The sequence below is a fragment of the Oncorhynchus keta genome, unplaced genomic scaffold (genome assembly GCF_023373465.1).
Source record: "Oncorhynchus keta strain PuntledgeMale-10-30-2019 unplaced genomic scaffold, Oket_V2 Un_scaffold_6846_pilon_pilon, whole genome shotgun sequence".
In the NCBI taxonomy this organism is placed as follows: Eukaryota; Metazoa; Chordata; class Actinopteri; order Salmoniformes; family Salmonidae; genus Oncorhynchus; species Oncorhynchus keta.
Window position 1 is genome coordinate 48,295 of NW_026290990.1, and position 14,135 is coordinate 62,429.

Here is a 14,135-nt window from a genome sequence, read left to right on the forward strand (position 1 = left end):
TCACCTCCTGGCTACACTAGTGACCATATCCCTGATGCATCCTACAAAGGGCGGAGGTGTTCTCAACATTTACGATAGACAAATTTCAATTTACAAAAAGGGAAATGGCGTTTTCGTCTTTTGAGCTTCTAGTCATGAAATCTATGCAGCCTACTCAATCACTTTTTATAGCTACTGTTTACAGGCCTCCTGGGCCATATACAGCGTTTCTCACTGAGTTGGGGACATTCTGATCTATCAGACCTTGTAGTCATTGCAGATAATATTCTAATCTTTGGTGACTTTAATATTCACATGGAAAAGTCAACAGACCCATCATACTACAAAAGGCTTTGCTGAGCCATCATACTACTCAGTGGGTTTTGATCCAACATGTCTCTGGACATACTCACTGTCACAGTCATACGCTGGACATAGTTTTGTCCCATAGAATAAATGTTGTGGATCTTAATGTTTTCCTCATAATCCTGGACTATCGGACCACCATTTTACTACGTTTGCAATTGGGACAAATAATCTGCTCAGATCTCCATACCAAGGAACATCAAAAGTCGTGCTATCTCATCATACAACAAAGATTCCTGGCTGATCATCTTACAGACTGACCCTCTGCCTGATCCATCAAGGACTGCCAGAGGACAAAAATCCGTTAACCACCTAACTGACTGGGGGACATCTCAATTTAACCTACTACTGCGCAATACCCTAGATGCACCCCTAAAAACTAAAAAACTGTCTCATAAGAAACTAGCTCCCTGGTACACAGAAAATACCCGAGCTCTGAAGCAATCTTCACAGAAAATTGGAACGGAAATGGCGCCACACCAAACTGGAAGTCTTCCGACTAGCTTGGAAGGACGGTACCTGCATCTACCGAAGAGCCCTTACTGCTGCTCCCTGCGTCCTATTTTTCTAACTCCTAATTGAGGGAAAATAAGAACAATCCGAAATTCCTTTTTGATACTGTGGCAAAGCTAACTAAAAAGCAGCATTCCCCAAGAGAGGATGACTTTCACTTTAGCAGTGATAAATTCATGAACTTCTTTGAGGAAAAGATTATGATTATTAGAAAGCAAATTACGGACTCCTCTTTAAACCTGCGTATTCCTCCAAACCTCAGTTGTCCTGAGTCTGCACAACTCTGCCAGGACCTAGGATCAAGAGAGACGCTCAAGTGTTTTAGTACTATATCTCTTGACACAATGATGAAAATAATCATGGCCTCTAAACCTTCAAGCTGTATACTGGACCCTATTCCAACTAAACTACTGAAAGAGCTGCTTCCTGTGCTTGGCCCTCCTATGTTGAACATAATAAACGGCTCTCTATCCACTGACTGGGGGACAATGGCTGTCTACCAAACTCACTAAAAGTGGCAGTCTAAAGCCTCTCTTGAAAAAGCCAAACCTTGACCCAGAAAATATAAAAAACTATCGGCCTATATCGACTCTTCCATTCCTCTCAAAGATTTTAGAGAAGGCTGTTGCGCAGCAACTCACTGCCTTCCTGAAGACAAACAATGTATACGAAATGCTTCAGTCTGGTTTTAGACCCCATCATAGCACTGAGACGGCACTTGTGAAGGTGGTAAATGACATTTTAATGGCATCGGACCGAGGCTCTGCATCTGTCCTCGTGCTCTCTAGACCTTAGTGCTGCTTTTGATACCATCGATCACCACATTCTTTGGAGAGATTGGAAACCCAAATTGGTCTACATGGACATGTTCTGGCCTGGTTTAGGTCTTATCTGTCGGAAAGATATCAGTTTGTCTCTGTGAATGGTTTGTCCCTGACAAATCAACTGTAAATTTCGGTGTTCATCTCAAGGTTCTGTTTTAGGACCACTATTGTTTTCACTATATATTTTACCTCTTGGGGATGTTATTCGAAAACATAATGTAAACTTTCACTGCTATGCGGATGACACACAGCTGTACATTTCAATGAAACATGGTGAAGCCCCAAATTGCCCTCGCTAGAAGCATGTGTTTCAGACATAAAGGAAGTGGATGGCTGCAAACTTTCTACTATTAAATGGCGCTCGGACAAAACAGAGATGCTTGTTCTAGGTCCCAAGAAACAAAGAGATCTTCTGTTGAATCTGACAATTAATCTTAATGGTCAGTATGTACATCTCGTCTCAAATAAAACTGTGAAGGACCTGAGGCGTTACTCTGGACCCTGATCTCTCTTTTGAAGAACATATCAAGACCATTTCCATCCGAGGACAGCTTTTTCCATCTACTTAACATTGCAAAAATCAGAAACTTTCTGTCCAAAAATGATGCAGAAAAATTAATCCATGCTTTTGTCACTTCTAGGTTAGACTACTGCAATGCTCTATTTTCCGGCTACCCGGATAAAGCACTAAATAAACTTCAGTTAGGCGTGGCGGAGATCTTTGTGGGCTATACTGCCCGGCCTTGTCTCAGGATGGTAAGTTGGTGGTTGAAGATTTCCCTCTAGTGGTGTGGGGGCTGTGCTTTGGCAAAGTGGGTGGGGTTATATCCTTCCTGTTTGGCCCTGTCCGGGGTGTCCTCGGATGGGGCCACAGTGATCTCATCATCTCCTGACCCCTCCTGTCTCAGCCTCCAGTATTTATGCTGCAGTAGTTTATGTGTGGGGGGCTAGGGCAGTTTGTTATGATCTCATACTATGGAGTACTTCTCCTGTCCTATTCGGTGTCCTGTGAATCTAAGTGTGCGTTCTCTAATTCTCTCCTTCTCTCTTTCTTTCTCTCTCTCGGAGGACGTGAGCCCTAGGACCATGCCCCGGGACTACCTGACATGATGGCTCCTTGCTGTCCCCAGTCCACCTGACTGTGCTGCTGCTCCAGTTTCAACTGTTCTGCCTTATTATTATTCGACCATGCTGGTCATTTATGAACATTTGAACATCTTGGTCATGTTCTGTTATAATCTCTACCCCACAGCCAGAAGAGGACTCCACCCCACATAGCCCGGTTCCTCTCTAGGTTTCTTCCTAGGTTTTGGCCTTTCTAGGGAGTTTTTCCTAGCCACCGTGCTTTTACACCTGCATTGTTTGCTGTTTGGGGTTTTAGGCTGGGTTTCTGTACAGCACTTTGAGATATCAGCTGATGTACGAAGGGCTATATAAATAAATTTGATTTGATTTGATCTTAATAATACTGGGGGACATATGGCTGATGTCCATATCATACTACTAACTGAGGGACATATGGCTGATCTCATCATACTACTAACTGAGGGACATATGGCTGATCTTAATAATACTGAGGGACATATGGCTGATCCTCATATCATACTACTGACTGGGGGACATATGGCTGATCTCCATATCATACTACTGACTGGGGGACATATGGCTGATCTCATATCATACTACTGACTGGGGGACATATGGCTGATCTCCATATCATACTACTGACTGGGGACATATGGCTGATCTCATCATACTACTGACTGGGGGACATATGGCTGATCTCATCATACTACTGAGGGAACTGAGAGGGACATATGGCTGATCTCATCATACTGACTGAGGGACATATGGCTGATCTCATCATCATACTACTGACTGAGGGACATATGGCTGATCTCATCATACTGACTGAGGGACATATGGCTGATCTCATCATACTACTAACTGAGGGACATATGGCTGATCTCATCATACTACTAACTGAGGGACATATGGCTGATCTTAATAATACTGAGGGACATATGGCTGATCTCATCACTGAGGGACTACTGATCTCACTGACTGACTGGGACATATGGCTGATCTCCATATTATACTACTAACTGAGGGACATATGGCTGATCTCATCATACTGGGGGACATATGGCTGATCTCATCATACTACTAACTGAGGGACATACAGCTGATCTCATCATACTGAGGGACATATGGCTGATCTCATCATACTACTGACTGAGGGACATACAGCTGATCTCATCATACTGAGGGACATATGGCTGATCTCATCATACTACTAACTGAGGGACATATGGCTGATCTCCATATCATACTACTGACTGGGGGACATATGGCTGATCTCCATATCATACTACTGACTGGGGGACATATGGCTGATCTCATCATACTACTGACTGGGGACATATGGCTGATCTCCATATCATACTACTGACTGGGGGACATATGGCTGATCTCCATATCATACTACTGACTGAGGGACATATGGCTGATCTCCATATCATACTACTGACTGAGGGACATATGGCTGATCTCCATATCATACTACTGACTGGGGGACATATGGCTGATCTCATCATACTACTGACTGAGGGACATATGGCTGATCTCCATATCATACTACTGACTGAGGGACATATGGCTGATCTCATCATACTACTGACTGAGGGACATATGGCTGATCTCATCATACTACTAACTGGGGGACATATGGCTGATCTCATCATACTACTGACTGAGGGACATATGGCTGATCTCATCATACTACTAACTGAGGGACATATGGCTGATCTCATCATACTGAGGGACATATGGCTGATCTCATCATACTACTGACTGGGGGACATATGGCGGATCTCATCAACTTTATTATCATCTGGATGGACAAATGGATGTGCTTTTCATTCATCACATGTAACTTTAATGAAGATACAACAGTATATTTGGGTAATAGGATAGCTATTTTATAAACTATGAGAACAGGGTGGGGTGTTTCCTGCAAACAAAGCAGCTTTAACCCTTAGTGAGGACTGTTTAAGACAACATGGCTAAGAGAGGTGCATCAGTGAGCTAGCCCCACCCAGAATAGCCCTAATGGATGAGCTGGAGACTGGACCAGCTGGAAACCGACCTGTGTGTGTGTGTGTGTGTGTGTGTGTGTGTGTGTGTGTGTGTGTGTGTGTGTGTGTGTGTGTGTGTGTGTGTGTGTGTGTGTGTGTGTGTGTGTGTGTGTGTGTGTGTGTGTGTGTGTGTGTGTGTGTGTTGCAGGCCCGGTTCTAACATTTTTGGGGCCCCCCACCAAGGGATCAAAAAATATTGTGGCCCCTCTCTTGAACGTTAAAGTACATGCCCTGCAGTTCTACACATTTTGCCATGTTAATGATATCTGAGTGATACAGATGAATAAAATCTAAACATTGTTATCTGGCTGATTGAGGGTCAGTGACTGACATAACAAGTGAAAAACAGCTGATGCACAACCACATTTCAAACTTGCACCTTGTGTATTCTACTAATTTAACTCTCAACAGTAAGTTGAGACCCTGACTGGGTTTCCCCCAAAAATGATATGATTACATTTTTGGGGTCGGCGACCGCTCATGTCGCTTATACCTGGAGCCCAGTAGTCCTAATGGTGGTTTTAAACAAGAACTCCAGCCTAGTAAATGAATCCTTGTGTAAACTGTAGATGGAGTCCTCCCTTCAGAAGTTTATTTAGAACTAACAACATGGACCCCAACCCTTAATCCTCCTGCAGACACACCTGTAGAGGTCTGTATAAAAGCCCAGGACTGACCAGACAGAATCACACATCAAGACTCAGATCCAAGGAGCCTCTCCAAAGCATCTCAAAGACCAAGACATCTAGAGTCTGCCAGATCCAAGGAGCCATCTAGAGTATCTCCACTGCCAGATCCAAGGAGCCTCTCCAAAGCATCTCAAAGACCAAGACATCCAGAGTCTGTCCACTACCAGATCCAAGGAGCCATCCAGAGTCTGTCCACTGCCAGATCCAAGGAGCCATCCAGAGTCTGTCCACTGCCAGATCCAAGGAGCCATCCAGAATCTGTCCACTACCAGATCCAAGGAGCCATCCAGAGTATCTCCACTGCCAGATCCAAGGAGCCATCCAGAATCTGTCCACACACTGAAGATGGAGCAAAGCCCCTCTCTCACCATCCTGCTGCTGGTACTGGGCATCTCTCAGGCCCAAAAGGACCACAGTGGACCAGCCATGTGGATAGACCACCTTGAGGCTGTAGACATCACTGAGAGAATTCTGACCGCTAATAACGGCTCTGATGAGATGCTGATGGAGGGAGACCTGGTGGTACCAAGAACCAGAAACGCCATGCAGTGCATGCAAGGAGGAAACAGCTGCCTGTGGAACAAAGCCTCTAGCGGATACATTGAAGTGCCCTACACAATAGAAGACAGCAGATTCACTCCCTCCGACATGAAGGAGATTGAGCATGCCGTCCAGTCGTTCCACAGCAAGACCTGCATTCGCTTTGTGCCACGTGGCAACCAGAAAGACTACATCAGCTTTGAGAGTTTGAGCGGCTGCTACTCTTCTCTCGGGAGAATTGGAGGGAAACAGACGGTCTCTGTTAACAGCGTTGGCTGCATCTTTCTCGGCATCATTCAGCACGAGACCCTCCACGCTCTGGGATTCCAGCACGAGCAAACCAGGAGCGACCGTGACCAGTACGTCACCATCAACTGGAGTAACATCGACTCTTACATGGCCAATAACTTCGATAAACAAAACACCAACAACCTGAACACTCCCTATGACTACAGCTCTGTCATGCACTATGGAAAAACAGCCTTCTCTATCAACGGGAAGGACACCATCACCCCCATCCCCAACCCTGACGTGTCCATCGGCCAGAGACAGGGGATGTCCACCACTGACATCCTGAGGATCAACCGACTCTACGGCTGCTGAGAGGAAGACATCAAGTCACAGGAGGAGAGTAAAGGTGAAGATGTCTACAATACATCTGACACATTATCCAGTGTCCTGTTCATTCAAATCATCAGCCGTGTGTTATTCACAATAATTCACGGCTTCTCATGTCTTATTGCCTTATCGGATTTAGATCAAATAAATATTTTGTAGTACAGAACAATGTGGTTTTCTGTATCACTTTGGATTGAAACATAGAAATAAAAGCATTTGAAACAACATTATTGAATCTTCATGTGTTTCTCTGATGACACTATGGTGCTGTATATATGTTGACAATGTATCCTCCAATGTTTCCGGAAGATGCTGTAGCCTGATTCTAGCCTGCTGGTAGCCTGGTTCTAGCCTGCTGGTAGCCTGGTTCTAGCCTGCTGGTAGCCTGGTTCTAGCCTGCTGGTAGCCTGGTTCTAGCCTGCTGGTAGCCTGGTTCTAGCCTGCTGGTAGCCTGGTTCTAGCCTGCTGGTAGCCTGGTTCTAGCCTGCTGGTAGCCTGGTTCTAGCCTGCTGGTAGCCTGGTTCTAGCCTGCTGGTAGCCTGGTTCTAGCCTGCTGGTAGCCTGGTTCTAGCCTGCTGGTAGCCTGGTTCTAGCCGGGCGGTAGGCTAGTTCTAGCCTGCTGGTAACCTGGTTCTAGTCTGCCGGTAGCCTGGTTCTAGCCTGCTGGTAACCTGGATCTAGTCTGGGGGTAACCTAGTTCTAGCCTGCTGGTAACCTGGATCTAGTCTGGGGGTAACCTAGTTCTAGCCTGCTGGTAACCTAGATCTAGTCTGGGGGTAACCTAGTTCTAGCCTGGCGGTAGCCTGGTTCTAGCCTGCAGGTAGCTTGGTTCTAGCCTGCTGGTAGCCTGGTTCTAGCCGGGTAGCGGTAGGCTAGTTCTAGCCTGCTGGTAACCTGGGTCTGCCGGTAGCCTGGTTCTAGCCTGCTGGTAACCTGGTTCTAGTCTGCAGGGGTAACCTGGTTCTAGCCTGCTGGTAACCTGGATCTAGTCTGGGGGTAACCTAGTTCTAGCCTGCTGGTAACCTAGATCTAGTCTGGGGGTAACCTAGTTCTAGCCTGGCGGTAGCCTGGTTCTAGCCTGCAGGTAGCTTGGTTCTAGCCTGCTGGTAGCATGGTTCTAGCCTGCTGGTAGCTTGGTTCTAGCCTGGTGGTAGCCTGGTTCTAGCCTGCTGGTAGCTTGGTTCTAGTCTGCTGGTAGCCTGGTTTAAGCCTGCAGGTAGCCTGGTTCTAGTCTGGTGGTAACCTGGTTCTAGCCTGCTGGTAGCCTGGTTCCAGCCTGGCGGTAGACTGGTTCCAGTCTGCAGGTAGCTTGGTTCTTGCCTGCTGGTAGCATGGTTCTAGCCTGCTGGTAGCTTGGTTCTAGCCTGGTGGTAGCCTGGTTCTAGCCTGCTGGTAGCTTGGTTCTAGTCTGCTGGTAGCATGGTTCTAGTGACTGCAGATAGTCTGGTTCACAGTCTGGTGGTAACCTGGTTCTAAGCCTGCTGGTAGCCTGGTTCCAGCCTGGACTACAGAGGTAATGACTGGTTCTAAGCCTGCTAAGTAGCTAATGACACAGTGATGGTTCTACCCTAATGCTGGTAGCTAATGACACAGTGTTCTAATGACCTGACTACAGAGTAGCCTGGTTCTACAGAGGCATGCTGTTAGCCTGGTTCTAGTCTGTGACTACAGAGGCCTATGACCAGTGACTTCTAATGCCTGTCTAATGACACAGTGACTAGCCTGGTTCTAATGACACAGTGACTACAGGTAGTCTGGTTCTAGCCTGTCTAATGACCAGTAGCCTGGTTCTAATGACACAGTGACTGGTCTAATAGCCTGGTTGACTAGTCTGACACAGTGACTACAGAGGTCTAATGACACAGTGACTACAGAGGTCTAATGACACAGTGACTACAGAGGTCTAATGACACAGTGACTACAGAGGCCTAATGACACAGTGACTACAGAGGTCTAATGACACAGTGACTACAGAGGCCTAATGACACAGTGACTACAGAGGTCTAATGACACAGTGACTACAGAGGCCTAATGACACAGTGACTACAGAGGCCTAATGACACAGTGACTACAGAGGCCTAATGACACAGTGACTACACAGAGGTGACTAAGACACAGTGACTACAGAGGCCTAATGACACAGTGACTACAGAGGCCTAATGACACAGTGACTACAGAGGTCTAATGACACAGTGACTACAGAGGCCTAATGACACAGTGACTACAGAGGTCTAATGACACAGTGACTACAGAGGTCTAATGACACAGTGACTACAGAGGCCTAATGACACAGTGACTACAGAGGCCTAATGACACAGTGACTACAGAGGCCTAATGACACAGTGACTACAGAGGCCTAATGACACAGTGACTACAGAGGCCTAATGACACAGTGACTACAGAGGTCTAATGACACAGTGACTACAGAGGTCTAAGTGACTACAGAGGCCTAATGACACAGTGACAGAGGCCTAATGACACAGTGACTACAGAGTGACTACAGAGGCCTAATGACACAGTGACTACAGAGGCCTAATGACACAGTGACTACAGAGGCCTAATGACACAGTGACTACAGAGGCCTAATGACACAGTGACTACTAATGACACAGTGACTACAGAGGTCTAATGACACAGTGACTACAGAGGCCTAATACAGACACAGTGACTACAGAGGCCTAATGACACAGTGACTACAGAGGCCTAATGACACAGTGACTACAGAGGCCTAATAATGCCTAATGACACAGTGACTACAGAGGTCTAATAAACACAGTGACTACAGAGGCCTAATGACACAGTGACTACAGAGGCCTAATGACACAGTGACTACAGAGGTCTAATGACACAGTGACTACAGAGGTCTAATGACACAGTGACTACAGAATGACACAGTGACTACAGAGGCCTAATGACACAGTGACTACAGAGGCCTAATGACACAGTGACACAGTGACTACAGAGGCCTAATGACACAGTGACTACAGAGGCCTAATGACACAGTGACTACAGAGGCCTAATGACACAGTGACTACAGAGGCCTAATGACACAGTGACTACAGAGGCCTAATGACACAGTGACTACAGAGGCCTAATGACACAGTGACTACAGAGGTCTAATGACACAGTGACTACAGAGGCCTAATGACACAGTGACTACAGAGGCCTAATGACACAGTGACTACAGAGGCCTAATGACACAGTGACTACAGAGGCCTAATGACACAGTGACTACAGAGGCCTAATGACACAGTGACTACAGAGGCCTAATGACACAGTGACTACAGAGGCCTAATGACACAGTGACTACAGAGGCCTAATGACACAGTGACTACAGAGGTCTAATGACACAGTGACTACAGAGGCCTAATGACACAGTGACTACAGAGGTCATTGCCAACAAAGGGTATATAACTAAGTATTGAGATAAACTTTTGCTATTGACCAAATACTTATTTTCCACCATAATTTGCAAATAAATTCATTAAAAATTCTACAATGTGATTTTCTGGATTTTTTTTTCTAATTTTGTCTGTCATAGTTGAAGTGTACCTATGATGAAAATTACAGGCCTCTCTCATCTTTTTAAGTGGGAGAACTTGCACAATTGGTGGCTGACTAAATACTTTTTTGCACCACTGTAACCCATCTGTAAATAGCCCATCCAACTACCTCATCCCCATATTGTAATTATTATAATTTGTTTTGCTCCTTTGCACCACTAGTATCTCTACTTGCACATTCATCTTCTGCACATCTCACCCCAGTGTTTATTTGCGAAATTGTAATTATTTCGCACTACGGCCTATTTCTTGCCTTACCTCCCTAATCTTACCTCATTTGCACACAATGTATATAGACTTTTGTATTGTGTTATTGACTGTACGTTTGTTTATTCTATGTGTAACTCTGTGTTGTTGTTTGTGTCACACTGCTTTGCTTTATTTTGGCCAGGTCGCAGTTGTAAATGAGAACATGGTTAAATAAAGGTGAAAAATAAATACTGTATGTGGGAATGTCTTATGTCCGTCCTACATGTAGTGTTGGTACATGGAATATTACTCAACTTGTCACGTTCTGACCCTAGTTCTTGTGTTATTTCTTTGTTTTAGTTGGTCAGGACGTGAGTAGGGTGGGCACTGTCATCTGTGATCTTTGTGATATGACTTTCTTTCTTAGGTGTGCAATTGACATGACCAAGGGGCTTTTGCAAATTTGAAACTATGAAAAATGTATGTTACACCTCGTGATTTTACAGTACACAAACAAGAGTGTGCAAAATAGAAGGGTAGTCAGCAGACATTAGGTCACATGACCAAGGAGCTATGCAATGCATGTAAACCCCTGTGAGATGAAAATGGACAAACTTAAGGGTGTGCAATGTGTGTCTAGGCCATCGGGTTAGCTACAACCAGTTTTGAAAGTGTTTGGAGTAATGGTTAAAGAGCTATTGAAATTTGAAAAATGTGATTTGTCACTATGTTGACGGTCCCTAACTGCTGTTGGTGAACGTAAGGAAAACTACAGGCGAATATCCTCCGATTATCCGACCTGAAACTGTCTTTACCTCGGTCTCTCAACACCTGTTGAATACGGCCGGTGTCAGTAAACGTTGGCAAAACATACATTGTTGCCAGCATCACAGCTGCAGTCACCTACGCTCTGGATAACATGAAACCAGCCGAACCAGCTCTGCTAGGGCGAGTAAAATGGTCAGTGAACGGTTGTCTCACGGTAGCCAGTTATCTCTCTCGGTAGCCAGTAATCTCTATCGGTAGCCAGTAATCTCTCTCGGTAGCCAGTAATCTCTCTCTGTAGCCAGTTATCTCTATCGTTAGCCAGTAATCTCTCTCGGTAGCCAGTAATCTCTCTCGGTAGCCAGTAATCTCTCTCGGTAGCCAGTAATCTCTCTCGGTATCCAGTTACCTCTCTCGGTAGCCAGTAATCTCTCTCGGTAGCCGGTTATCTCTCTCGGTATCCAGTTACCTCTCTCTGTATCCAGTTCGCTTGAGCGCATGACGGTTGGTTCCAAGCAGCAGAGTAAAGGGAGGCGTTGTTGTCATGACGACGCTACACAACTCACCGGAAGGAAATGTGTCGCGAGGTCAGTGCTTTACGGGATCAGTTTCAACTTCAACTGGGGATGTCCCAAAGATCCAGATGAGCAAGGATCATATGTTAAGGACGGGCTTTGGTTAGCCACTTTCTGACGTAAAAGGTAATAGTAACTTCAAAGAGAACAATGAAGCCAAATGTAATTTTCTTTTGTGTCGACAGTATATTAACTAGCAAGTACTTCTGTGTCTCTTGTTAGAAGAGTTTTGAGAAAAGTCTGTGTGTAAAGCTTCACAATGTTTGTTTCCAATGCCACTGATGCTAACGTAACGTTAGCTAATAAGGAGACACACGACACGAGCTAGCAACTCGGGTAAGAAAACTTTCCAATCAGTGTTGAGGCAGAACACTCTTGATTGGTTGATCGATCAAAAGGGGTATGATGACATCAGTATTTAACCTTCCCAGGTATTGATGACATTACGACATATCCGCTTTCTCAACAGGATGCCAGTATACATCAGAAAAGGGCCTGCAGATATCCCCGAGCCCCCCGACAGCGGCCACGGTGATGACGAGGAGGAGTTGTTCCTGAGTGACCCTGATCAACTCCAGGACCAGCTCCCCCAGCCGTTCAGAATGATAGACAAGGTCCTGGACAGACTTGTAGACAGGGCATGGGACTTCATCTCACAGAGAGAAACTGTCAGGGTCACAGAGCAAGCTATTAAAACTATACCCATTATGCAGGCCTCAGGGGACGTAAAGGTACAAACCCATATATTTTCTCATGTATCTTCTTTTAGCCTTATAAACTTCTGTTATGTTATTGACATGATGAAACTTGATGCATAAAACCCAGTCTAATTGTGTTCACCACATGATAGTCCAACACATATCCTGTGTTTGTTCCCAGCTCCCTGTGAGGACCAACTGCGTGGCCTGCTCTGAGGATGGCAGGTACATCTTCCTGGGTCACCCCCACGGCCTGTCTGTTATGGCTCAGCCCCAGGGTATCACCACCTCCTCCTCTTCCTCTCCCTACTGTGTGCCAGTATGGCAGGAGGACCAGGTAGAGATCACCTCTCTTCAGACCACCTGTCTGGGGGAGATGGTCTACCTGCTGGCATCCCTGGATGATATGGGTAACACCACACATTTAAACAGAACACTATTATATCATATGTCTGGGTAACACCACAAAATTACACTATTATATCATATGTCTATGGTAACACCACAGAATTACACTATTATATCGTATGTCTATGGATAACACAAACTATTCTAGTTGTTCTTTCTATCTCCTCACCCACCTCCTCCTCTCCCTTATCCTCCTCCTCTCCCTCATCCACCTCCTCTTCCTCCAACTCCTCACCCACCTCCTCCTCTCCCTTATCCTCCTCCTTTCCCTCATCCTCTTCCTCCAACTCCTCACCTCCTTCCCCTCTTCCTCTACTTCTTCCTCTTACACCTCCTCATCTGACTGTAGGTGTTGCCAGACTGTTTGCTTATTCCTCAGAAACCAGCCACCTGATAAAAGTCATGAATGAAACAGTAAGTTTGGTCTTTATTTTTCCATTGGCTCATTCATCCCCCCTCTATCCTCTATCCTCTCCCCTGTACATGTTTCCCAGGTCCTTGCTGGAAATGAGTGTGTTCTCAGTCAACTGATCTGGTAAAATAAGGGTTAAGTGAAAAATAAATCATAATTTAATTACCATTTTGATTCAGTTTTGTTTTTATCACAATATGTTATTGTTAGGAATTCAGTTAGTCAGTTTTCCATTATAACATCCCACCATTAGGGGGCAGCATTCAGAAGGTACTTTGAGCACCAGCAAGGCTGCATAAAGGAGTATGTAGCTCATAGGTGTGAGTGAGGTCAGTGCTATCTGGAATCCTTGGGACTAGGGCTGTGGCAGTCATTACATTTTGTCAGCCGGTAACTGTCATGCAAATGGCTGCCGGTCTTACGGTAATGAACCTTTAATTAACATAAACACATGTAGCATCTCCAGGCCGCTGATGTGCACCTTTTTTTGGTTGGTGTTCTACATGCAGCATCTTAAATGCTTTGAATGAATCAGCACCTTAGAAAGGCTGTCCATTTAGTTGTTTGCCTTTGAAACAACATCCAATGACCATGTTTTCCACTCAGTTTCAACCTGTTGAAGTTATTTCTTCAAATTGATCAATCACCTTTATCAATCACCTTTATCAATTACAGTGAGGTCAAACAATGTAGCCTAATTGAATTATGTATGATTAAGTATGATACTGTTTTGATGACGGGTTTGATGCAATTTTTCGATTGCATTTGAATTGATGTCAGAGTGATTACTGGGACAATAGAGCCCTGAGTACCAGGCCGGTAGGACCTGTTGGAGGGACAATAAAGCCCTGAGTACCAG

The 14,135-nt window shown here is 45.3% G+C and overlaps 2 protein-coding genes and 1 long non-coding RNA gene across 10 annotated transcripts in view; all 3 read left to right on the plus strand.

Moving 5' to 3' along the window:
- The first annotated feature begins 3,951 nt into the window (after positions 1–3,951).
- LOC118381805 (hatching enzyme 1.2-like) lies at positions 3,952–6,893 on the plus strand. Its single transcript, XM_035768704.2, has one exon. The coding sequence runs from the start codon at positions 5,854–5,856 to the stop codon at positions 6,649–6,651; it is 798 nt and encodes a 265-aa protein (XP_035624597.2). The 5' UTR covers positions 3,952–5,853; the 3' UTR covers positions 6,652–6,893.
- A 1,615-nt stretch (positions 6,894–8,508) lies between these two features.
- On the plus strand, positions 8,509–9,866 carry LOC127929358 (uncharacterized). 6 transcript variants are annotated; one of them, XR_008134649.1, is made up of 5 exons: positions 8,509–8,667; positions 8,821–8,920; positions 9,021–9,095; positions 9,454–9,528; positions 9,731–9,866. It is a non-coding gene; the product is annotated as an uncharacterized LOC127929358 (long non-coding RNA). The 6 variants fall into 6 exon arrangements; XR_008134647.1 differs by having other exon boundaries at positions 9,756–9,866; XR_008134648.1 differs by having other exon boundaries at positions 9,479–9,528.
- A 1,893-nt stretch (positions 9,867–11,759) lies between these two features.
- Positions 11,760–14,135, plus strand: part of wdr93 (WD repeat domain 93) — a 99,960-nt gene continuing 97,584 nt past the window's right edge. For 2 of the 3 annotated variants that reach the window (XM_052517324.1, XM_052517325.1), the window contains exons 1-4: positions 11,763–11,884; positions 12,228–12,489; positions 12,638–12,866; positions 13,214–13,278. In XM_052517324.1, the coding sequence (XP_052373284.1) occupies positions 12,229–12,489; positions 12,638–12,866; positions 13,214–13,278 (555 nt within the window). In that variant the 5' untranslated portion in view covers positions 11,763–11,884; position 12,228. Of the gene's footprint in view, positions 11,885–12,227; positions 12,490–12,637; positions 12,867–13,213; positions 13,279–14,135 lie in introns of all 3 variants that reach the window. The other variant, XM_052517326.1, reaches the window with a different exon arrangement.